This window comes from Columba livia, chromosome 27 (genome assembly GCF_036013475.1).
Source record: "Columba livia isolate bColLiv1 breed racing homer chromosome 27, bColLiv1.pat.W.v2, whole genome shotgun sequence".
In the NCBI taxonomy this organism is placed as follows: domain Eukaryota; kingdom Metazoa; phylum Chordata; class Aves; order Columbiformes; family Columbidae; genus Columba; species Columba livia.
The window spans coordinates 2,847,992-2,873,621 of record NC_088628.1 but is presented as its reverse complement, the minus strand read 5'-3'; the positions used below and the strand labels follow the sequence as shown (position 1 = coordinate 2,873,621).

At 51.3% G+C, this 25,630-nt stretch overlaps 1 protein-coding gene across 27 annotated transcripts in view; it reads right to left on the bottom strand.

Annotated features, from left to right (window-relative positions):
• Positions 1-25,630, bottom strand: part of PTPRS (protein tyrosine phosphatase receptor type S) — a 148,313-nt gene that overhangs the window by 32,368 nt on the left and 90,315 nt on the right. For 7 of the 27 annotated variants that reach the window (XM_065042589.1, XM_065042583.1, XM_065042590.1 and 4 more), the window contains 6 exons: positions 13,618-13,887; positions 10,879-11,460; positions 9,225-9,358; positions 8,935-9,079; positions 3,141-3,446; positions 1,213-1,406 (listed from right to left, as the gene is read on the bottom strand). In XM_065042589.1, the coding sequence (XP_064898661.1) occupies positions 1,213-1,406; positions 3,141-3,446; positions 8,935-9,079; positions 9,225-9,358; positions 10,879-11,460; positions 13,618-13,887 (1,631 nt within the window). Of the gene's footprint in view, positions 1-739; positions 767-1,212; positions 1,407-3,140; positions 3,447-8,934; positions 9,080-9,224; positions 9,359-10,878; positions 11,461-13,617; positions 13,888-24,070; positions 24,083-25,630 lie in introns of all 27 variants that reach the window. The other 20 variants (XM_065042595.1, XM_065042600.1, XM_065042597.1 and 17 more) reach the window with 5 other exon arrangements.

Below are 25,630 nucleotides of genomic sequence, written 5' to 3'. Positions count from 1 at the left end.
TTTGCCTTTCACATGACTCAGTTTGTCCGTCTATAAAAGAGAGGCCTCTCACTTCTTTTGGGTGCTTAGCAATCTCCAGGAGACAGGAACACAACTTATTTAGTAGCGTATTATCTTGGGACCCTGTCATTCCAAGAAGGAAATGCTTTCCTTTCTCCTTCTGCTTTGTAGCTGTAGGATCACCGAGACCATTTAGTATTTTAGCAGAGGGAGCAAATGCCAAACAGCCAAGCCGGATTTAAGGTCTCCTTGAAAGGCAAAAGGGCCAAGAGTTATTCAGTGCTTTGTATCAATGAGTATCTAAGAACCTTGGCCCGTTAAGGGCACAAAGCATTTGTTCATGTTCTGATAGCTCAGGAGCTCTGGCGCTTTGATTATTCAATGTTTTTTTTGCCTGTATTTTTCAGGCTCAAGCCAGAGGTGCTTGCAGACCAGCCCATCTTTAAGCATATGAGGTATTCCCAAATTCGACATCCCATCTGCTTCCCTGCAGAGGAGCAGCAGACCCGTCTTCCCTTCAGAGCCGAGGGGAAAACCCTGCCGAACTACACAGGCACACAGGGGCGCAAAGTGAGCAGGGTGGGGACAACGCATGGGAAACCACCAGCGGGCTTCAAACAGGCACACGGGCACTGCAAAAAACATCGAGGAAAAGGAAAATATCACAGCACAAGAGGAAGTGGGAGGAGGGAAGGGACAGAACCAGGATGGGAGGATTTTTACTTTTTATTTTACTTACGTATTCAGCAGTGTCATCTGTTTCCCACTGGGCAGAGAACAAGAGAGGTTTTGCACGTGAGAATACAAGAGGGGAAAGAAGGGAAAGACAGAGACACAGCATGAGGAAGGAGCCCCTGAGCAAGCAGCCACACGAGGTCACAAGTTACCAGGCCAGCATGAAGGAAGAAGTAGAGTGGTAGAAATTAGTAGATTCCACTGTGGCCTTTGCCTGTTTTAAAAGATGTCCCAGACACAGGGAGGGTGGCTGGTATTTAGCTCAGTGCTGGGACAGCAGCTCATGCTCTTCCACAATAGCTATAGTCTGCGAGTGCAAATGAACTGTAGAAACACAACATACACCTCGTCGTAGAGACACTCAGCTGCTTTCTCCAGCCTTAATGTTGCTTGGGATGAGAGGAGGCAGCCGGATCACCCACCCCCCCAAAACCCTTCTGGGAGAGGAGGAGACGAGAGTGGGAGGCGAGCGCTCACCTGGGCGTCAGCCAGCATGATGTCCTTGATCTGGGGCAGCCCCCTGGCCTCTCCGTTCTCCATGCGCACGTAGTGCACCTGGTAGCCGCGAATCTGGCCATGCTGGCGGTTCTGGACTGGAGAACGCCAGAACACCTGGATGGCGGTGGAGTTGAGCACCTCCACCTCCACCTTGCGAGGCGGAGCGCTGGGCACTGCGAGGAGGGAAGAAACGGGCAAGAGTCACCTGGGGATCCGCCAGCGGGACATACACACACTGAATCGACAGCCCTGAAGGGGGGGGGGGCTTAAACTGGATATGCCACCATCTGGCACTGGTCTGTGTTCAGTGAAACAGGGAAGCGGTTCTGGGGGATCTAATCTGCACAGCTTGGAGATGGGCAGGGAAATGGGTCCATCTCATAGACCTGATGTTCTTCACAGCCCTCAGTTTGCTCAGATGGAAGAAACCATATAGTTCCAGACCACGTTCTGAGGGTAAAGCCAATTCCTCATGAGCCAGAAAAGCTCCGGTCCTGCCTGGGGGATCCTATGGAGAAGATGCGGAGGGGACGTGCCCTGGAGATCCCTCGTCTCTCGGGCAGGACGGGCGGTTGGTGGTTACAGCTGCTGCACAGTGTCGGGGCAGGAAACACGACATGTCTCAGATGGAATTTGGGCAGAATTGTTGGAAATAACAATCGACAGCTAAACCTACAAGAAACCCATACTTTCTCTGAGCCAGGTACTCCGTCCACTTGGACATGGGCAGTGAAACAGGACCCATGGTGGGGACAAACCTGTTGCTTTTCAAAAAGTTATTTTCATTCGGGATGGAGGCAGAAAGCCTGAGAAGTCTGGAATTTAATTGTGTTATTTACCAGACCTGCAGTATTTGAGGGTCCTAGCTCTCCCTTCATGCACAGATTGTTTTCCTGGTTTTATTTTACTGTAGAAATACCAGGAAAATTCAAGTCTTTTATCCCTGTTAGTGCTAAAAGTCTCCAAGCTTGGCCACTGTAGTGGAGTCTAAACTGTCACCAAAGGTTTTCTGAAACTTCAAGGAAGAGATTCTTCCTTTTTTCCCATAACCAGCACTTTGACTTAAAGAGGAGCTGGTAACAAGGAATGTGTGGGAAGAGCTCTTAATATTTTCAAACAGTTTCTGGCAGCAACCGTCTCCTCTGATTTAATTTCCTTGCTGCTTCAGCTGCTTTCTCGCTCAGTAAGAGCATCTTTCCAGGAAAGTCAAGGCTCACAGAATCCCAGAATGTCAGGGGTTGAAGGGCCCTGGAAACTCATCCAGTGCAATCCCCCCATGGAGCAGGAACACCCAGATGAGGTTACACAGGAAGGTGTCCAGGCGGGTTGGAATGTCTGCACAGAAGGAGACTCCACAACCCCCTGGGCAGCCTGGGCCAGGCTCTGCCACCCTCACCCCAAACAAGTTTCTTCTCATATTCAAGTGGAACCTCCTGTGTTCCAGTTTGTACCCATTGCCCCTTGTCCTGTCACTGGTTGTCACCAGAAGAGCCTGGCTCCATCCTCCTGACACTCCCCCTTTCCATATTGATCCCCAGGAATGAGTCCCCCCTCAGTCTCCTCTAGTCCAGCTCCAGAGCCCCAGCTCCCTCAGCCTTTCCTCACACGGGAGATGCTCCACTCCCTCCAGCATCTTGGTGGCTGCGCTGGACTCTCTCCAGCAGTTCCCTGGCTCAGAGCTTGATGTGAATAAAACAAACACCCAGAAATGTAAAACTACATCCCCAAAGCAGGGAAGGACAAGCCTAGAAATGCAGAGGGGCTGAGGGAGGTGGATGCTGCACGGCTTAAACTGGGGGCTGCGGCTTGTGCCTTTGTTTGGCGGCCTGAACTGCCTCGATGTCCCCCCCGCCAGGGACACGTATTCACCGGGGGACTCGGGGAAAACCCAGCAAAAGCGCAATTACCATCTTCATCTGTGCGGACGATAACCGGCGAGCTCTCTGGGCCCGGCCCCACCTCCGTGTGAGCCACGACAGTGATGCGATACTCTGTCCACTTCTCCAGTGACTCCAGTAGGATCTGACTGGTGGTTGGGGGGATATCATTCACCTCCTTAAGCTCCGTGTCCTCCGAGTCCAGCGCTCGATAGTAGACGCTGTAGCCGGCCAGGACGCCGTTCTGGCTTTCGGCTGGAGGCGGCCGCCAACTTACCAGAATGGCGGTGGATCTGGTGCTGACGCATTTTACGTCTTGAGGGGGGGCAGACGGTTCTACGAGGGGGGAAAATTCAGGAGGGAAAGGGAAGAAGGGGGAAAAAAACAAAAGATGGGAAAGATAAAAAGAAAAAAAAAAGGAAAATGATAACAAAAAAATCTAAAATAAAACATACAAAAATTTGGTTTAGGAAGATAAAATTAAAAAAGAAGCTTTTTGTTGTTGTCTTTTTTTTTTTTTTTAATGAATAGGAAAAAAAAAAAAAAGCCAACGGAAATGAAATGGGGCATCAAAACGGAAATGTTGTAAAATAAAGGAATAAAGCGGCAAGCGGGCTGGCCAAGAGGGGGCCGGTACCAAACTGCCCTGGAAAGGAGCTTTTCCTGGCTCCCTGTTTACAGGGGCCTGGTGGGTCCCCCCTGGCTGGCAAAGCTCTTGTTTCCCAACCGCAGCCTCTGGGATCCCCAATTTCTTTCAAGGGTTCTGTGAAAAGTAAGTAAGAAAAGCAAATCTCTTGCCAGGTGGCTTAAATGTAAGAGTCTGTACCTCCAGCTGCAAGTTATTACTTGTCCACGCACCCAAGGAGGCCAAAAACCATGATGGTGATGGGTGGGATAGCGCCAAGCAATGAGCCCACGGCGTGTTTAAATAGGGATTTGCAAGAGAGCGAGGCAGTGGGTTTGCCGAGGTATTTAGGCACCCGGTGGGGCTTTTGGAAGGAACAGGTTTAACTATCATTGCACTCGCAGCCTGAGCCACGTTGGGGTATTCCTGAGGTGCCAGGAGGAGCGTTGCAAACGTGGCCCTACAGCTGCCTCTTCAAACTAAGCTCACAACTAAGGGCTGATTTTCCATGGACGGGGAAGGCGCAACCGCAGCTTTCCAGCACAGGGCTGCTCGCCGTGGCCTGTACCACGGGAGGTGACTTTCAGCGCACCTGCAGGACACTTAGACCGGTGCTACGTGCCTCCAAATACAGAGACAGCTGCCAAACCCACAGGGGTATCGGTGGAAACACCACGGGACTGACACCTCGGTGCGGTCAGGACTGAGGGCTGTGCCGCAGCGGTAACCTGGGCACTGGGGAATCTTCAACCAGGTTTTGCAACCGCTAATTACAATCGGTCAGCCCAGACAGCAGAGAGAGGGATGTGTTTTCAAGGTAATTCTGCAATGAATACAGTCAAACTGCAATAAATAGCTTTTAACTCTCTGCAGACACCGCCAGAAACTGGGGTGTCCTTATAAGCCCCCAAAGCATCACCTGCAAGAAGCACAGCAGATAAATCCTGGACGCTATTTCTCATTCCTCCGCTGCTTTTTAAGCAATAAAAAGCTCTTTTACCAAGAAATCATTTTTTCAAGCCTCTTGCTCCTGTCCCTGAGTCACCACCAGATGTTTAGGCCCAGCTTGCCTTGAGGACTCTGCTCAATCAAGTCACATCCTCCCAGGTCACACTGGAGTGAAAGCCACGCGCTTTGCGTCCATCTCCATCAAACAGAAATCAGAGGGGTTCACAGAAAGGGTAAAGATAACCCCTACGCTGACGTGCTGAGCGCTCTGTCCAGTAGGACATTTTGGGTGTTCCTCCTGCTCTTTGGCTATATTTAAAATGGCAAAATGAAACCCTGATGCTCAGAAACGCCCCCGCGGAGGGTGACGATCCCCGGCCATGGCTAGCCACGCAAAATAATATGAAATATGGCAAAACAAACAAAACCAAAAGTAACAGACTGGAAAACAAAACAGAAATCAAGCCGGTAATTTGAAAATTAAAAAAAACATCAAAGGAAATCATAATAAAATAATACTGATATAAAAAGTGACTCCTTCCAGAACATTCCCAGTCTGTTTACCTACCTTCCACGCTTCAACTGCTAATTTATAAGACTTTCTTACGAGAGAACACGAGAACTGAGCTACGAGGCCAGACCAAGCTCCTGGTGGGTTTCTGCACATGACTTGGCATTTAAAACCCCGCTCCTCGCTCCCAGCTGAGTTACCCCTGAACCAGCACCCTCACCCGGGCAATAACGGTAATTTGGACCCCAATCTATTCTCTTTTGCTCCATTTTCTGGCAGATCTTCTTTCCCCTATAGCTCTCTCCATCTGCTGTGATGGATGCAGCACCAGAATGGAGGTGCGCTGCTCCTTCCCACAACACAAACCCCTTTCAAGGTACGGAGGAAAAAGGTTCAACCCTCTTCACTGCCTGCCGTGATGCTCTTTGCTTCTTTTTTCTCCCCATCAGGGGCTGGTAGGATTAAAAGCCACTTTCCCTGCCCAAGAGCCCAGCCAAAGCCAGCACGGCCGAGAAACCCACTGCAGAGAGGGTCTGGCCTGACCTACCCTTTCCATCCTGAACCTCATTCTGAAAGCCCCGCGAGCAGAGCCGCAGCGCCGGCCGCCCCTGGGGCACGCTCCTCACTCACCCTCCAGCACAGGGACCTACCCAGAGGCCCTGGAGCGAGGCCTCCTTGGGTTTGCACCTTCTCTGCTCAAAAAAAGCCGGGGTGTGTGGGTGCGTGATGGGGGAGAAGGCCCAGATCCCACCCGGGCCCTCTCCCCGTCACTCTCATCGACTCCAGCACCTGGATGAAAAGAGCCACCAAGTGCTGGCTGCCCACACTGGAGATGCATCTGGGGAGCTCATGGCACTGGGAGTTTATTTCCTTCACAATCCAGCCCAACCTGCGGGACGTGCGTGGGGATGGCATCGAAAAGGGGGGTTGTAGGCAGGAGCCAACGTACCGCAGCCCAAGGCGGGGCTGGGAGCCCAGCTCTGCCGCCAGCCCCTGCGCTGGAACCGGAGCCGCAGCGCGGGCGAGAGCCCCTCGGCTCAGAGCATCGTCTCTGCCCACTGCTCCGTTTGTCCCAGGCAGACAGCAATTTGGGGAGCCCTCCCACAGATGTGCGTGCGGACCCACGCACGTGTGGGGGAGCCTGCAGCCACAGGGTGGACTGTATTTGTGAATCCGCTTGAGACCAGCCAGTACTCACCTGAGCTGCACCTGTTACATGCTTTAAAGTTGACTGTCCAAGCCACAAGAATGACCCTTACTGACCTTGTACAATACAATGTTTTTTAACCCTTTAGGTACCATAGACTTGTGTATTAAGTTTTGTTCACTTTACCTACTGTGAGGAAGGGGGAAGGGAAGGAGAGCAGAGCTAATGGGTGGGGGAAACGTCCTTTCTTAGGAAGGAACAGAGGGTGAGAAAGCCCCGTTGTTCCTCTAAATCTGCGCAGCACCCACCCGGCCACCCCGTCTGCGGTCACATACTCCGAAATTGCCGAGCAGGAGAGTTGCCAAGGAGCCCTGGGAAGGTCATGGCTAATTAGCAAGGGCCAAACAGCTTTCTCCAACCATAAGTCGTTATTTTTTTTTCACAATCTACGTCTCTGGTACTTGAAGAGTTAAAACCCAGCTACTTCAAGAAGAAAAAGATACTTTACCTTTAGTTTAATGGATTTTACTTTGGTTATGATGCTCAGGAGCCACCCTGGCAGGGAGGTGGAGGGTGTTGTGCAGAGAGGTGTGCGATGCGGGGGGGGCTGCGGCGTGCAGGCACATGCTTGCCAGCTCGGTTAGGAGGGGAAAAAGCACCGAAAAGCTCGGCAAAGGCTGCGGGAGGACGGGGGAGGCTTTGCTGTTGCAGAGACAAGATGGCACCGTGGTGTGAAACCGCCCAGCAAGAGACAGACGGACAGAGCAGGGAGCTGGTTTCATGGGGCTGCAAGGGCATGCAGGCAGAGCAGCGAGAAAAGAAACAAGAGCCATGGAGCGGGCCGAGGAGGAGCTGAATGGAAAAGGAGCTGCAGAGGGAAAGACACAAAAGCCTGTCCCGAGCCAGAAGGTCTGTGAGCCGAAGGATGTCGCCCGGACCAGGGAGAATTGACTCGTTCCTCCAACAGCCAGCCAGGAAAAAATGTTTCATCGTGTTACAGGACACTGACAGCTCCCAGCTGATGTTCTTAAGAGCGTTACATTAATAAAACTATCCCTATGAAAGCTGAGCTACAGAGAAATAAACCCGGCCTCACTCTGGGCAGGTGCCAAGTTTGAAAAAGCCCCGAAGCCTTCCCCTTTCCCAGATCCCCTTCTCTTCAGCCCTCGGGGACAAACATCCAGCGCCACTGAGCCCTCCTGCCATCAGCTCCCACCCCCTATTCCAGCCTGTTTGTATCGACCCAGAAAGCACAAATCCCGGACCCTCTTTTCCTCCCGTCCCCACAAATCTCAAAGAGGGAACCCCCTTGTTAAACAGCAGCAGAGTGTGGGTAAGTCGGACTCTTATTTTGCAGGTCCTTTTGGTTCACTTGCCCGCACCCCGCAGCGATGCTCCCTCTGACAGTACCACACTGGAATCAGAACCAGCAGATTTGCAGCAGAGTCAGCAAAAAATGTTCTTTCGATACGTAGATAAAGAAAAAAACAAAAAGGAATAAAGGGGGAAAACATTTGAAGCAAACAAAATATCTTGGGATGGACCAGAGGCCTGAGAAAGCCCCAGTAAGGAATTCTGTCTATGCAGAAACGGCCTCCCCTTTCCTCCCGCTCCTGGGGGGAGAGAAGGAGAAGGAGAGAGACGGGGAAAGATAGACAGACAGCAGGACGTGACAACTGAACCGGGGAGAGCCCGCTGCTGTCCCTGCTACGGGCTCTGAGGGACGGAGCGGCGCTCGCTCTCCTCGCACTGCGGCCAGAGCCATTGCTGAGTTAGTTCTGCTCCTGGCTACTCCAAACTGCAGCGGAGTGATTTAGTAGAGATGAGAGGAGACAGAAAACACAAAGAACAGCTGCCACAGCCACTCATGCAGTGAAAAAACACCTCGTTTAAAAGCAAAGATCTGTGAAAAGCCCAGGTTGAAATATTGCCATCCAGGGTTATCGTCCCCAGGGCAACAGCGAAGGGAGACAATCCATTAAACTAAAACCAGCACATTTTGGTTGCGTATGCTCCATCCTGGTGTCATTAATATCCCCTCCCACAGCCTCCACATGACTCTCCCACTCTGGAGCCCAAACGGGCCCGTTCCCAGTGCCGCTGGGCCAGCAGCTCATGGAACAGAACACAAGGGCTGCTTTCCCAACGGCGGGTGGAAACATCGGGACTTTTGATTCATCACCTTCCCTTCTCCTCTTTCCTCCCGGTTCCCGCACCGTCTCCCTGCTCCATTGCCTGTGCCCCCCTTCCAGAGAGCGGCTGCGCGATGCTGGGGCACCGTCCTCCCTGAGCATGCTCAGCACCACGGCCCATCGACAAGCTCCTCACCCCATCAACGGGTGGTGCTACCTGGCCTCCCATCACCCCCCAAAAACATGCACCAGCCTCGCTCTTAATTCACAAGCTATTTGGTCAGCAAAGGGAGAAAGCAGAAGATCCAAGTGACCTCCCACCATCCCGCAGAGGAACCCCAGAGGCGTAACGTGGCGGGAGTGCCAACGGCCGCCCACAGCTCCGTACCCCTGTGCCCACCATCTCTGGCTCCCTGACTGTCTTCCCCTCAGAGAAGGGTGGGAAAAGGAGAGACACCTACTAGACTGCAAGGTGCGCTCCCGGACCTCCGGGGTGAAGGCCCCCAGGCCCAGGGCCGAGCGGGCGGCCAGACGGAAGACATACTCAGTGTTGGGCTTCAGGCCTTCCACAGTGAACGAGGTCGTTGGGTCGAAGTTCTTTGGCACCTGAGATGGGCGAAGGGGGAAGAAAATAAAACAAAACCAAACATAAAAGCAGCAGAGGCGAGCCCTGCCCGGAGACACCTGCCCTGCGCCCCGCTCTCGGCTCCTCGGGGCCCCAACTCCTTGTGCTGCTCCGCTGCGGACTCACCTCCCTGCCATGGTCTCCTTCCTTATAGAGGAGCTCATACTTCACTATGATCTCCTGGCGGGGAGGGCTCCACGACAACACGATGCTCGTCTCCGTCTTGGCTTCTGCTCGGAAGTTCATCGGCTGCCCAGGGACTGACAGGGAGAAGAGGAGGCAGGATGAGAGACACGAAGAAACACATTAAGTTGGGTAATTACAAGACTCCTACCCTGTTTTCTTCAAAGCCTGTGTGTGAAGAACATGTCAGCAGCAAAACGCGATGCTGCAGAGTGGGAAGGACTCTCCTTTAAAGGAGTGGAAGGTTAAATCCCACTGCAGAACATGTCCGGAGCTACTAGAGATGGCAGAGTCCTACTCGATCATCTGCCTCTTTCTTGCCGTGCAGGATACAGCCCTTCCCATTAATGCCCAGTGTGGAAAGATTCTGGAAGTGGGAAGATCAGTTGAAAAGGCTCGTCACCAGCACCCCACAATGGAAACGGAGCACCCAAAAACATGCCGGGTGAAAACCTGTGATAAAACACCTTTTGTTCTCAGCTCAGCACATCTGCTGTGACAATTAGGGCTTAGTTTTGCTTCTCTTTTAGAAGAAGGCAAAATAAGGCTCGTTCCCCACTCAACTCTGAGAGGGCAGTTTCTGGGTACTTTAAAAAGAGTTAAGATTCACCATTGCCTGGGAAGTGAGTGTTTTTATGTCTATTAAAGACATTTAGAACCTGGAAGCAATAAGATACTCACTTTGAAGCATGGCACAGCAGAAATGGATTCTCTTTGCATAATTGCTTGCCCTAACCATTTAAGAAACAGTCTTTCCGAGAAAAAACAGATCAGAAATCATGCACCAGGCCCTCTGGCTCCAGCCACCAGACCCAGCTTCCTCCCAGAAGGTTACTTCTATTCGAACCAAATTCAATCAATAAAGAAATAAAGGCTCTGGTGAGATGGCAGCCACAGCTGGATAACGCCACAAGCCAACATCTCTCCCTTCTGCAGCCCGGCGTATCCAGGGCTAGTGACCATGAGCCAGCACTGGGCCCTTGTGGCCAGGAAGCCAATGGGACCTGGGGTGGGTTAGAAGGGGGTGGTCAGTAGGTCAGAGAGGTTCTCCTGCCCCTCTGCTCTGCCCTGGGGAGACCACACCTGGAATATTGTGTCCAGCTGTGGCCCCTCAGTTCCAGCAGGACAGGGAACTGCTGGAGAGAGTCCAGCGCAGCCACCAAGATGCTGAAGGGAGTGGAGCATCTCCCGTGTGAGGAAAGGCTGAGGGAGCTGGGGCTCTGGAGCTGGACAAGAGGAGACTGAGGGGGGACTCATTCCTGGGGATCAATATGGAAAGGGGGAGTGTCAGGAGGATGGAGCCAGGCTCTTCTGGTGACAACCAGGGACAGGACAAGGGGCAATGGGTGCAAACTGGAACACAGGAGGTTCCACTTAAATTTGAGAAGAAACTTGTTGGGGCGAGGGTGGCAGAGCCTGGCCCAGGCTGCCCAGGGGGTTGTGGAGTCTCCTTCTGTGCAGACATTCCAACCCGCCTGGACACCTTCCTGTGTAACCTCATCTGGGTGTTCCTGCTCCATGGGGGGATTGCACTGGATGAGCTTTCCAGGGCCCTTCAACCCCTGACATTCTGGAATTCTGTGACACAAACGCTCACCTCCTTGCTGCGTCTTGACCTGGATGGGGTCAGAAAGGGGCCCGTCTCCCACCGAGGTGAAGGCCAGGACGCGCACGGTGTAGGTCTCGTCCTCGAGCAGGCTGCCCACCGTGGTCAGCAGGCTGTCGTCCACGTTGTGCTTCTGCCAGTTGCTGACGGGCTGGTCGGGCTCCATGGTGTAATAGACGCGATAGCCACGGATCTGCCCGTTGGGCTCCACCGGTTCCTCCCACTGGATGATCATGGTGGTGCTGCTCAGCATTCGGCCCTGCACATTGCGGGGGGCACTGGCAGGAGCTTGTTCCCCGGTCCGAGTGACCACGGACTCGCTGGGAGGGCCCTGCCCGATGCTGTTGACCGCAGAGACCCAGATCTCGTACTCGGAGTTGGGGCTGAGCCCCCCGATACTGTAGCGTGTGGTGGTGATGTCCTCTTTGATCTGATACGGTCCGTCCTGGCTTTTAGACTTGTATTCAATGACATAGTAGGACACAGGGTCTGGATTTCCAGAGTCCCAGGTGATGGTGATACTTGTTGCTGTCGTCTCTGTCACCACTGGCGTCCCAGGAGCCTTGGGGAGCGCTGAGAATCAGGAAGAACAGACATTAAAAAAAACCAAACACACATATGCTGAAATGGTGCCTAATTGGGCTAGTTAGGGCTGTAGGAGCCGGAGGCACAGTACCAATCACGGCGCGGCAGTTCGGTAAAGTGCTGCTGAAATATTATGAACCTAGTTATACACTCTATTATCCTCCTTAAACTGCTCCATCAAAAGGAAAAGTGTTCAGCTAAACATCTGGAATCATTAGCACAGCCTTCAGCTGCGCATCCGCCGGCTCTCGCAGCCGCGAGGAAAAGCAGTTTCACCAGAGCTCCTTCCAAGCACGTAATCGGACCTTCCGAACCAGCGCTGGCAATGGCTCCGGCGTTGCTGAGTCTGTGTTCAGCGGGTAATGTACAGTGCAGACTGCGCTCTCTACACCTATAAAGCTGGAAGTACTTGGAGTGCTTCCTCTCCAGCCACAAACACGTGTTAATACTCATCTCCAGGCTCCCTTTGCAGCTTGCTGGAGGCTGCACGTTCAGTGTTGGACACCCTGAACAGCTTTATCTATTCTCCTCACTACATGCTTTAGACCCTTTCCAACCTCACCTTCTCTAGGCTCAAACATCTCTAAAGCTCTAACTCCTTTCATCTTCTGGGTGGGGAACATTGCAGGTGCTTACACACAGAAACATAAGGAGGAATAGAATACAAACAGAGGAACAGAAGACAAATAAAATGACAAAAGGCAGAAGGCACCAGCAGGGCAAGATTCCCCATCTGAGGAGACAGGACAGTTGGAAGCGGACGCAATGTATCTTACACAGCAGCTTTTTAAACTGATAGGATCCGACAGGGAAAAAGGAGAAGGAAGAAAATACTCAGGCAAATGAAGAGCAGCTCGGTCCAGCCCCAGGCATCCTTCTGCTGGCACACGAGCCCACTCCCTGTGCAAAAGCTCGGGATGAGCGTCACGTCAAGGTTCACTAGTCCCTACTCATTTCTGCTGTCAGACCTTCCTTAGTCAGATGCACTGATACAACAGGACGGCTTTTCTTTAGCCCTCCCCTTCTCCAAAGGGTTTCTCCTCCTCTCCCGCACCCGCCCGCATCCTTTCCCACCCCGTTGCCCCCCAGCCCCGTCCTGGGCATCGCCAGCACTCAGAGCAGACACCAGCTCACACAGAGAGCTCCACACTCACCCAACCACAGGGGCATCCCGCTTGGGTTTTAATACTCCCCTGCTGAGGACAGAATAGATTGAAGATTGCACCCGTGCTCCTGGTGGGAACGGCTAGCTGGAAGCCGGGGTTATTCCCCCTCTCGCTGAGGCAATACCGGCCACTAAGATGCTAGAACTAGGCTCTAGTGCAAGGGTACACGTGCCAGAGATCCTCCGGGCCTTGGCCGGATCTCTAACCTTGGCACGGGATGGCATGCAGGCTTCAAGCCATCCAAGGCTCCTTGCAAACTGCCCAGCCAGCCCCACATCCGCATCCCAGGCCAGAAACGAGCATGCAGGGGGTTGGATCACAGTTTTTCTCCGTAACAAACAGCTCAGCTCTCCTAAAGCCAGGAAACATCTCAAGCCACCAGCTTTCCCTTCTCTGCGGATTTCTGTGCATGGGATCCCCAAAGACACATGCACGGATCCCAGCACAGGGCTCAAGTTTGTCTCCCTGCTCATGCTCACATACATACACATGTACATGTTAAATGCAACCAGCAACAACATGGACTGACACACGTGCAGTCAGGCACCTGCATGCTCACACAGCCACGCTGCTCCTTCTCCCGTGCACACACACACTCGTGCACCTTTTGACATGCACAGTTGCGTCCCCACGCTCCTCGCGTGCGGGTCGGCCAGTCCCAGGCTCTCCCCATGCAGACACAGAGACACGAGCAGGACCCGCTCCCCACAGCCACACGGGGACGTCCCCACTCATGCACAGGCGAGCACCGGCAGGCACGGCCACGGATCTGCGAATGCTCCCATGCGCAAACACCACGTCTGCTTTGCACACATGCTCAGACGCCCCGCGCCGACCGCGCACCCAACACGTGCCTGGCACATACAGAACCCGTGCAGCGGGTGCGCACGCACCTTCCTACAAACATGCACGGCCGGGGACCCCACGCACTCGCTCACGCAGGCGTGCGCGATGGTTTCACGCTCTTACACGCTCTTACATTTCACCGTGATCTGAGCAACGGCTTCTATGACTCCCAAACTGGACATGGCCACACACGTGTAGTTGGCGGAATCCTTGACGTCCGTGAGCTCCAAGACGTTGCGGCCCACGGGCATGTCGTCTTCGGGGGTCAGGTCCTCCGCTCCCTGCATCCACTTGACGTAGGGCATGGGCGACCCCACGGCCACGCAGGTGATGTTGACGTTGCCGCCGGGCATGATCTCGTGGCTGACGGGTAGGATGGAGAAGCGAGGGGCCACGCGACGAACTGCGGACGAGACGCACAGAGGTAACAAAAAAAAACAAAAGGAAAGAAAAAGCCAAACGAAACAAAACAAAAACCAAACCAGAACAGAAAGAAAGAAAAGAAAAGGGAGAAAAAGAAAAAAGAGTAAAAGGATATTTAAATATAGGTGGGGTTTGTCGGCATTTCGTTTCTTCCTTCATTAAAAACAAAACAAAAAGGCAACAAAATGAAAAAATCGAAAACCAAAAGCCAAAAAAATTAAACTTCAAATAAATTTTTACTTCACAAACAATATATAGAATATAGACATAAAAGCGATATTTCATAGCAACAGGGTTCCATTGATCAAGATTAGACCCATCACAGCACAGATAAATACACAAAAATTTATTAGCAATTTCTCATCTTTACTGGCAAGAGCTGGCATGGCGAGCGCCCAAACCGATCTCCGGAGGCCCCGGGAATCCTGCTCCTCCCCTTCCAGCCCAGTCCGGCTCCCAGCACCTTCTGCCCAACAAAAGGGAACGGCCCCTCCAGCACCTCGGCCCAAAATGGCCCAGGAGCCGCCTCCATCCCTGCAGAGGGACCCTCGTCCCACCGGCCGCCCCGTGCCCAGGGTGCTGAGAGGAGAAGGTTGGGGTGGAGGTGGAAACTTCTCCAGATTTTGCCTCGTTGGAAAGGCCTAAATCTTGTTGTGAGCCAGAGAATCCAACAAAGAGAGAAGTATCGCACCCCCAAAGGCCGGAGAGACACCGCTTGAACAGCAAAGAGGCAGGAAGATAAAAAAGGGAGGAGTGGGAATCCCCGGAGCGGGACAGAATTTAGTTGGTGTCTGCGTGTGAGAGCCGTCCAGGGGGTGGCAGTCCCCCTGGGGCCAGGAAGAGTGTGGAAAAGATGAGAAACTCTAATGAAATTTTTGTGGTTTTCGGGTATAGAAACCCTAACGAAGCCTCTTTAAGATCTGACACGGTTCCATCGATAGATGCAGCTTTCAGAGTCACAAACATCATGCAAAATAGGTAAAAAGAGAAGAGAGAGAAAGATAGAAAGAGAGAGGAAAATGCAGAGAAATATAATTTATGGGCGGCTAGCAAATGCCCACATGGATACTGGATAGAAAGAGAGCGACAGAGAAAGAAAGGAAGACAAGGAGAAGGAGAACAGGGAGGGGAAGGGAGAAAGAAGAGAGAGAAAGAGAGGGAGGGGAGGGGGAAACCCACTTTAATGCTGCATACTTTTTCTAGCTGATGTGACCCAATGTGGTGGCTCACATTGTCACATCTCAGCCCTGGCGGAATAATAAATAGAATAGAATTAATAAGAAAAACAAGGTAATGAAACTTGGAACGTTGAGAAAACAGTGACATGTTCTGTGCATCTCCTTAGCAGAGAGGTGGATGCAGCTTCCAGACCTTACACAGGAAGAACATGGACGCAAAGGGGAGGCTGCGGTTTCCTTGGCTCCATTTTCTGAACTAAGTGGGCTGGCCGAGGTGGGATGCTCCTCCTAGGGGGGGAAAGCAGGAGAACGGGCAAAGGAGACTCGTTGGAGGATCAGAGAGCTCTAGGGAGGGAGCTGAGGGCATCCCGCAAGCAGAGACTAAAGGATACGGAGCCCGGGGAGTCGCAGGCACAGCAGCAGCCGAGGGAGAAAAGGAGCCGGATCCCTCCAGCTTGAGGGACAGCCATGCAGTAAAGGCCCCTCAGGCAGGGCGAGCAAGGGGGCAGGAGAACCGGGAGAGCTGGGGGCCCGAAAAACATCTGTCCTTGCTGTCCTGCTCCCAGGTAACCTCTCTGAGCAACCCCTAAAGAACCAGTGGCGATCGCATCCATGCACAAGCAACGCACAGGACGCAGGGGCTGAGCTCGCCGTCACTGCTCCCGAGCCCTGGTGCCTCCGCGTGGGCCCTGAACTCATGTCTCGGGTTTTTTCTAGCGTTTCTCTTCCAGACTACTCCTCCAGCTGCAACTCAGCATTACGGATCAGCTCAGACGGGGCCGGGAGAGGTAGTGGCTGTTTTCCATTTAGCAGGGTTTGTTAAACAAAAGCCAAACGCAGCATCTGCCTCCTGCAAGCTGGCAAGGAGATGCCTTCAGAGAAAGGTGCGTGTGCTCTTCCCGCCGAGCCACCAGATCCTTTTCTGCACAGTTACCAGCAGACAGGAACTCAAGGCAAGGAAGAGAAGACTTCCAGACCTGCAGCATTAGTGGCTCAGAGATGCCGAAGGAGAATTCCTGCATGCACGGATTTGCGAAGAGCACGGCCAGCACGTCCTCACCTCCAGTGTGGTCGGGGAAAGGGCTGGAGTGTGGAGGAAAGACTGCAAACTCACCTGGACACTAACACTAGATGATTTTCTGCTCAGAGAAAGGTGTAAGGGGAGTATCGGCATTTGCACAACCTCAGGAGCCAGCACTGGCTCAAGAGCAGGCAACGTGCTCCTTGCGCCCTCCTGTCACACTGCTCGGGATGATCTGGAGCCCTAGACATGGGGGTACGTTCCTGTCACCCGCTCCATCCCTCCTTCCACCGTCTGCTCCGGGAAGAACCGCGTTTCAGAAAATGGAGCCACGCGAAAACCGCATCGGTCACAATCTGAGACAAGATGGAGAGAACTTGGAAAAGAAACAAGTGGGGTCGACATGCAGACAGATCTGGGGTGGGGATGACTCTTCTGAGGAGGGGCTGGTATGTCACCTTCTGGAGAGGGGAGGCAAGGTGGGGAGAGGTGAGAGAAATGGGGAGACATTTGCCGGACAAGATCCGGTCAGCAAACAGCATCAACAGCAACAAACAACGGCAGGTGGGATGCAAACACTGAGTTGTCATGGAAACAGAACAAGACAATTAATTCAAACAGAGGCTAATCGCAAAGAAATAAAACCGAACTAAAAGAGAAAGGAAATTAAAAAATAAGAAAGAAAAGGTAAGAACAAACCAGAATTTAATAACTGAAAAGCATCATTTGATGTATGGTGGAGTGCTGAGAATCGGAGTCTGAAGGGCACAGCCCGCTGCTGTCGGCGAGGTTTGGGACTGGGGGGCATATCCACTCACAAAACACAAGCTCAGGGCCACGGAGCCGCGTGGGGACGGTCACAAACCCACACAGAGCAGCTCCCCTGCTCCCCACAGCCCCCAGCGCTGGAGGGCAGCGCTGCTCCTCAGCCCGTTTAACGGCATTTGTCACGGTTAAGTAGCGGGCGCACCCGGCACCTCTGTGAACAGGATTCGGATGAGGCCAGCGCCAGGCAGTCCCGCTTCTCTCCTGCATCCTGGTTTCAAAAAAGCTACACGCTCCGGTGTGCACAAATACACAAACATCCACACGCCAACCCGGGACGTGGAAACAACTCCAACGTTAAATGCTGGAGACCTCAGAGAGTCCCTAGATACACCCCTGCGGTGGCCAAGGGCCCTGACAAGCGCTTTTACTGTAACACGGAATACTTATAGGGCTCATCTCTGGATGCCAAGAACCAGCGCGCTGCTGTTTGTTTTCATTGCTATTCCATGCCGATTTGGCTCTTGACATGAGGTTTGTCAAGCTGAGAATCTCTGGGTCAGCGTTTAGGTCAGGCCTAGGAGGAGGAGAGCGGCGGTGGGAACAAAGCTTGAAGTGCAGCTAGAGATTGAACGGAGAGCGATTTCAGCTCCGGGTCCGGCCGGGTTTCACACACAGCAGCCGAAAGAGCGATATTTTACATATCAAAAATGCGGTGAAGAGATTCCTTCCATTTTGCTATTCAACCCATTCAAAGGACTGGAAAGAAACGAAAAACCGCCCTCTCTGGAAAGGAAAAATTGGGATGGGGCAGTCAGGTGTCTGTTTTATAGACACTGATCTAATGCTTTTAGTGATTTCAGGTTTCAAGAAGCACCTTCCCTGCGTTCCAGGGATGTTTGGTTTCCATGGCAGCTTTGTCAGCCCTGTTTTCCGAAGCCAGCTCGCATGCGTACAGAGGTGCATGCTCCATGTGCATGTGCAGCATCTCCCGGCAGCCACACACCAGCAGCCACACACAAACACACACGTTCAATGGGCAAAATACTCCCCGGAGCTTTTTTCAAACAAGGATACAGCTTGTTATTGCTAGAAGGAGATTTTAGAACTGGCGCTGGACATTTGTGATGCAAGTCAAACTGATCAATGCAGGGAAGCCATTTCTGAGAAACAGATTTAAGTGCAGTTAGAGTCTGTTTAGTGTTGTTTGTTGGATAAGTGTTTCACACAGGCATCCCAAACTGGGTTTAACATCAGTTAGAAACTGAACTGATCTGTAAGTGGTAAAGCCAATTGGTTTTGCTGCTTCTCACGGATGCAGAATGTGACCCAGTTTGTGTTCTGTGAGTGGCATTTTCAGTGCATTATTCTTTCCAAGGAGGTACCAATCGACATCACTAAGGTTCCCACCACCACCGCTCGGTTCAATCGAGAGCTGGACTCCACCGGGTGAGAGATGCTTTTGAAAGGGACAGATTTTACAGACCTGATCAGAAGAGACACTGGGAGATCCAGGGTTGACTTTTGCAACACCAGAATCCATCCTTAAAATGCGTTCCCAGGACGCTGCTAGTGAGAGAAGTCTGAGGACCAACCAACCAGTCCGTGCTGAGCAAACCCACCGGTTCCGCTTTTTAAAGCCCCTTCCAGATTAACTCAGGGAGAAAAATGGTGGAGGAGGAGCGAGGTGGGGAAAGGAGGACGTGCTGGACAAGAACCCGTCACTTCAAACCCCGATTCACATTAAACCAACTCAAAGAGAAACAGATTTGCTACTTTAAAGAAGAAATCAATCGAGAAAGGAAACGAAAAGAAAAGTGAAGTGACTGGTTGAAAGCACCAAACAAAACCAAATGGTATTAAACATTTTGACACTCAGCAAGCTGCTGCTCCAAATGAGGTGAGAAGGCGGACATTATTGGCCATTTTGGTGAGACAGGACTCATTCCGTCTTGCTCCAAAATGAGGAGGGGGTAGGGGAAAGGGTGCCAAAATAATGTGCAGCCTCTACGTTAGTAGTGAAGCTTAGATTACACCTGTCCTGCCCTCCCAAAAGGTGGTGGGTCCTGCCCTGCCCCCTCCCTGTCCGTTCCAATCCAGCGGTTCCGCTGGGGTTTGGATTCCCGACCTCCGTCCCCCCGAGGACGAGACGCTGCCCTGCTCGTGCCCATCGCCTTCCTCATTTCCTCATGGTGAATCAAAACAGATCAATCCAGAGATGGGTAAATAACGAATGAGACCAAGGCTTGCATTTGGGCTGGAAGAAATCCATTCCCTTCCCAATCAGTGTTACTTTTCCACTTTAAAAAAGACATTGGTTGAGTGACAGGCTGGCTGATCATCTCTCCATTTTTTTTGTAATTCTTATTTTTTCTGTTGCTTTTTACACGATCGAATATGAAATAAACTGAACCCAATTGTTTTTCGAGCAGCTCTGTAACATTAACCGCAGACTTTGTCATTTGATTTTCGTTATTTTAATTTGACAAGGTGTAATCTAATTTTTTTCCCCTAAAACAAAGAGAACAGCGATGCAAAGGGTGTAAGAGACACAGGCAGGCAGAGATTTCGAGATCAGTACAGCACAGTGTTCCTGCAAAGTGCCCTCTATAGAGAGATATACATAGATATACATATATATATATATATACAGTTTTGATTTGGTTTTGTTTCTTTTTTTTTTGGGGGGGTGGCTTTTGGTATCCATTCCCATTTCCTGATACCCTTGAGAAATCCTTCTGCAGAAACACAGCAAAGTTGGTTGTTCGCTTTGGTTGGTTTTGAACTCGAATTTCAGAGCTGAGGACACCCCACCCACGGCCAGGGCGCCCCCACCCATGGAAACACTCACCTAAACTCACCCCAAACCTCAGCGCCTGGAAACCAGCTCGACAGGGGCAGCTGGGAGAACCAGCAGCAGTTCCGCCTCCCTCTTCTCCATTAAAGAGTTTATCAACGCTAGACTAACAAGGTATTAAAATCCCTGCGTTTTAAACTATCAATGACTGTTTTGACCTGGCGGCTATTTGTTAAATCCGCAGCGCAAGTGAAATTAGTTCCTTCTCACCTCTAAATGGCATTGAAAGCGAAAAGCTTGGCAACCGCTCCGCTCGGCTATTGAGGGACGGGCTGAGCGTGGTTTGATGGTCAGATTACACACGAGCCAGTCTTAACCCAGGAGCAGGCTGCAGGCTAAATTATTGCTTAAATTAGTCCCATTTTAATGTATTTTGAAGCTTTCCCTCCTGAAGGTCCTAGGCACGTTATTTCTGTGTTTTCTACAGGTTTCATTTTAATTGATTTCAACTAGTTTTGCTGTTCCGTGTTTAACCCTGGCCTGTTTCACCTCCAGTCTCTCCATGAGTTGAGGTTTTCCAGAGAGCCTTGAAAATAAACCCAGCGTATGTGAAGCGTTCTCAGCAGGATCTGGGCTGCAGAACCTGATTCTGGGTGACTAAGCTGCACTTGACTCCAGCAGAACAGGCCTAAGCAGGAACAGCAGTGCTGGTTGTTAAATACCTGCTGAACCATTTAAAACTCCCTGGGCTTGAAAAGAGCAAAGCAACAAGAAGCTCGAGTGGAGGGGGAAAAGAACCATAAGGATTATCCCTGCAGCACCACGACTGCTGCCTTTCGGTATTCCTGACAGGGCACCACGGTGTGAAATAGGGGGACAATAATAGGTAAATTGGAGGACAATGCGTCCTGTGCTGGCAGCAGCAGCTCCGTGTGCTCGGGGGTGTGAAAGCTCAGCCCACACAGCTCTGAGGTTTCTACATCACCACGGAGGAGCAGAAAGAGACCTTGGCCCGTCCATACAGCCTGAGCCAAGCAGCTGCCTGTTTGGATCAAAACGGAGCCATCCGGGGGAAGCCTGAAGCTTTGCAAACTGGGAGAGCTCCAAAGTGCTGCGTTTCAAGGGGGCAAAGCAGCTGTGGCTGTAGATCCTGGACAGACAGACGTGTGTCCTCTCTGGGGCAAAACCTGGATGAGTTGACTCGCTGACACTTGGAGAAAAACACCATCAGGTGTGAGCGATTCCGCCTGGTTTTATCCACCAAAGTGGAGCGTCTCAGCCCTTCTGGGCAAGATTCAAAGTGTCTTAAAGAGGTTAAAAGTGTTTCCCTTCTGCCATGGTTAAAGAAGGACACACAGCTCTCTGCTCAGGTGCCACACACAGAAATTTGCTTTCTGATAAAAACAAAAGATTCGGGCTGGATGTGAGGAAGGAATTGTTGGCCCTGAGGGTGGTGAGCGCCTGGCCCAGGTTGGCCAGAGAGGGGGTAGATGAACCATCCCTGGAGACATCCCAGGCCAGGCTGGACGGGGCTCTGAGCACCCTGAGCTGCTGAAGATGTCCCTGTCATGGGCTGGATGGGCTCTGAGGGAGCTTTAAGGTCCCTCCAACCCAAACCATTCTCTGAGAGCTGCCAGGCTCCCAAACCAGCCTCCCCCGTGCCAGGAGAAGCACGAAGCTCCAGCCACCAGCACCGGGACACACGGCTCCAATACACACGGCTTTGCATCCATCCTGCCCGCAATCACTACGGGCCAGAAGTTTGACACTATTTGTGTCCCTACGGATGCAGAGAAGCATCCAACGAGCCAGGTGAGGTTATAGCTCCCATAAAAAAACAACATCCCCATCACGAGGTGCTGACTTGCCCACTGAATTGTGTCTTTCTCTTCACTGACTACAAGTGAAACTCGGACGAGAAACGTGTTTCATCCACCCTGTGCCGGCAGCAGAATTCACCTCGCTACCTCTGATCCGCTTTTGTGGGGCTCCAGAAAAGATGCTCCCTCATTTTGACCTTGGAAATCCCCTGTTAGCAGATTCTTTGTTATTTTGTACCATAGCATGATCTGATCTGTAATAATCCACAACACACCCTTAGCCAATAATGTCAAGACCATGCCCGTAACTTCTAGCAAACCATACGAGCTCTTTCAGACAAGTCTCTGTTTCCTCGCCCAGTGTCATTCCAGCCTATCGTGACTACATTCAATTTAGCTCTAGTTTACTGTTGTTGATATTATTATTATTTTTATTGGCTCTTAAGAAAGAATTTAACCTTAAAACCTCAGATCACAAGAGATCCTAGCAGCAGCAGCGCCGTTTGGACATGTTAGAAATACTTTATGCAAGATAAAATAAACAAATAAAACCCAATGGCGTATAAATCCCTTTTTAATTGCACCTAAACCCTGAAACTCCAACTCCTATTCATGAAGGAAAACTCTGTAATTAGTACTGATTATCACCTTTTAGTCCTAGGCAGGAGGGAGGTGGGATGGGAACAGCTCATTTCAAATACTATTCCTTCTCTCTTGCTCTTTTTAAATAGAAGAAGCCTTTTTAATTTTGGAGCTGGGGGATGTTTTTTGACTCTTGTTGGCATCAGAGTCGGAAGAGCCACAGCTGGCTGCTTCACAAAGGCGTTCAGACAGTGCAGCATTTCGGAGTGGTACCCTTGTGTCTATGGGGAGAGGGGAGAGACTTGGAAGGGGGAAGGGAAATACCAGCACTGAGGGTCCGAGCACTGAAATCTCAGCATTTTAAGAAAAAGAGAAAGACAGACAGAGAGAAAGAGAGAAATAGAGAAAGAGAGAGACAGATACTGTGTCAATACTGCACTGGATTTCTCAAAAATCACACAGCTTTAATACCTGTACACTAGGAAAGCCGCTCCTTTGGTAATTATCGAGTAGTGAGGACTGACGGGCAGAGGGAAACGCATGAACAGGGGAGGGGAGGGCACTGCATTCTGCAAAGGGCAAAAGCACCAAGCGCAACGGTACGACCACCACACTGCAAAACCCCACCTGTTCACCTCCCGCGCGGGACAAACACGCGGGAGGCAACAGAAGCTTAACCGGGGATAAACGGGGAGATGAGAAGAGGGAAAAGAGGCATTTTCAGCTGGATTGCAATGCGTCAGATTTCTCGTTGCTGTTCACAACGGAGAAGCAGCTGCCAGATGTGTGCCAGCAGCCTCTTCGTGTCCACACTGCTGCACTGGTTTTCAGGCTCCTTCAGAAAGGAGGGTTCTGCCTTCTCTGGCTGGTTTTTGAGGTGCCCAGACAACAATAGTTCAAAAATAGGGAAAAAAGAGGGTAAAAAGGGGTAAGGTGGAGCCAGCAGAAGGCGGCTGGCTGCCTGCCCTTTGTTTGTGAGGACGAGGCATCCCCCTCGTTAGCCAAGCCGCTAATGAGCCTGGCCCTGCCCGAGGACAGGACGGGCCTTCCACGCACACGCGGTGCTCGAGCAGAGACAACGGGGTGCGATTCGGTACCGCGGGAGACGCTTCGTGCCTCTGCCCAGCGGGGCCGAGAGCGGATCAGGTTGGGTGTTACTGGGGAAAATGGGCCGTTACTGGTGAGCACGGGGGAGCCCTTCGGAGCAGGGATCAGGGTCTTTCTCTGCGTGCAGGATGTGGAACAAGAGCCACACCTCCAAGAAATAAAGCGATAACGTGATCCAGGGTCTGCTCGAACTCTCGGAGCGATCACCCTGGTTTCTTACCATCTTTTCCGCTTCCCACGTCCCCCCCTCCGCCCCCCAAAAAACAGGTTTGTGTCCCAAATAGCAGGGCTTCCATGGACAGGCGTTAGAGCTGTGTGACTCCTTTGCTCCTGGAGGGATCGAGGAGTTCAGTTGCCACCGGGTGGGCAGGAACACTGGCTTCTCACAATGCGTTGGAATAAACTACAGCACAGCATAACCAATCCAACAGAAACGGGAACTCAAGAGAAAGCAAAAAACCCAACAGAACAGAAGAGTTTCCAAAAGAAGACTAAATCCACTTCAAATCAATCAGAATCGTCAAAGGAAAATAAATACAGAGTAATATACATAGGAAAAATAATTTGTAATTAATTTAAAAAGTGGCATGCAAAGAAGATTGTTACATTCTCCTATCATGCATCAGGCCCAATGTCCAAACGGCAAGGTAACCATGACGACAAAGAAGTGCAAGAACTCAGCAACATTACCAAAGGATGCATAGAGAGGCCCACAATGCAACTCAACTCATCTCTGCGAGACCCGGGAACGGGCGGGTCTCGCTCATTTAAAGATTTCTTGCTTTTTCTCTTTTTTATTTTTTTAATAATTTTATTGTTTTTAATTTTTTTTTTTCTCTTAAGAATGTAAAAATGTGGGTAAAGAAAGTAAAAAAGAAAAAAACCACACCAACCTTCTCGTAGCTCTGAGGGATGTTAAGGGGGTTTGATGCGGAACACAATGACATGAGGAGAAGAGAAAAATAGGGGAAACACAGAGAGAGTAAAAAAAGGCCTTCTCAAGGCTGTCAGCTGCAAATTGATTGATTTTTTTTCTCTTAACCAAAATCAAAAGAAAGGAAAAGAAATGAAGATAGTAACGACCCTCTTTTCTGCCTTCCTCGCTTTCCCCCTCCCATCCAGGTACCTTCTGAGAACAACCAGGCTCTGTAACGAGGTCAGACCGTGAGCAATCCTAATTCCGAACCAGCACCCGAGAGGTGCCGACCCCGGAATGGAGTCCTCACTGCTTTAATCCAGCTGCTCTTTGGAGAAGGGGGAGCGGAGCCCGTCCCGGGCACAGAACCCCGAGCCGGCGGTTGGAATCCGCCCCCCCGGCCCGCGCCCCCCAGCCCCGCACCCGGCCCTGCCGCCGCTACCTCCGCATGGGACCGAACGGGGAGGAAGGAACCGTTAGGAGAAGGAAATAAAACCAAAAAGCAAAGCAAAATCAAACCAAACCATTTCCTTGCAACGTTCAAACTTACACCTCCTATCCCAGGTGTTCTATAGAGACAAGCATGTTATGGGAGAAACAAGTCAATTGGAAACACAGGAGTGTTGGAGGCTCTTTGAAAACAAAAAACGGGAAGAAAAATGTGCATGAGCTTCCCCTCCCGCCAAAGCAAATCCATTTGTTACCTTTCCACGATATTAACACACAAGAAACGAGGAATTAAACAGCATGAAAGCCCCCAGAGCCCAGGCCGAGCCTGCTCGCACCGTGGGTTCTGCGCTCCGGGCCGGGCTTTGCAGGCCGGGCCCAGGGACACACGGACTGACGGGGACAGAAAGGGCGACATCCACATTACAGCCACCTGGAGCCGACCCGGATCCAGGTGCGGAGACAAGCGACTCCATGTTACAACCTTTGTCTCCTGTTAGTTTCCGAGTGGCCAGAAAGGTAGAGGAAATTTATAAATAAAATAATAAGGCAAAACTCCCCACATTTTTGTCCTGTTTCCCAATCCATTCCAGCTAAGCTGTCTGCGAAGGATTTAGCCCCGAATTAGTATCAGATCCAGATTTGCATTCCCAAAAGAAGAATTTCGGGGCCCAGGTGACAGCGCAAATTTCAAACGCAATTTTCCAGCTGGCCACAAAAGGCTATTTAAAAATTTAGCTTGGAAACATTCAATTATTAAAAGCCTTCTCTCCATGTGCATGTGATTTAGTGAGCGTGAGACACGAGAGAGAGAGAAAGAGAGAGAGAAAGGGGTGCACACAGGAGCATGGCTCTGCTTTCAGCGCAGCGTTAACGTGAGTGGAGGTGGGAGGCGCTTCCTCTGCCGATGGGATGGAAATGGGAACAGTTTGCTGGGATGTAACTTGTTCTTTTTGCCGCCCAATGGTGTTTTGTTTTGTCTTAAAGTGAGAAGGACCAGCCCTGCTCCCTCATTACCAAAAGGGTTTTGCTGTGGAAAGATGTTAAACCAAAGCTACACATGAAATATTACAGGTCAGAGAGATTAAAA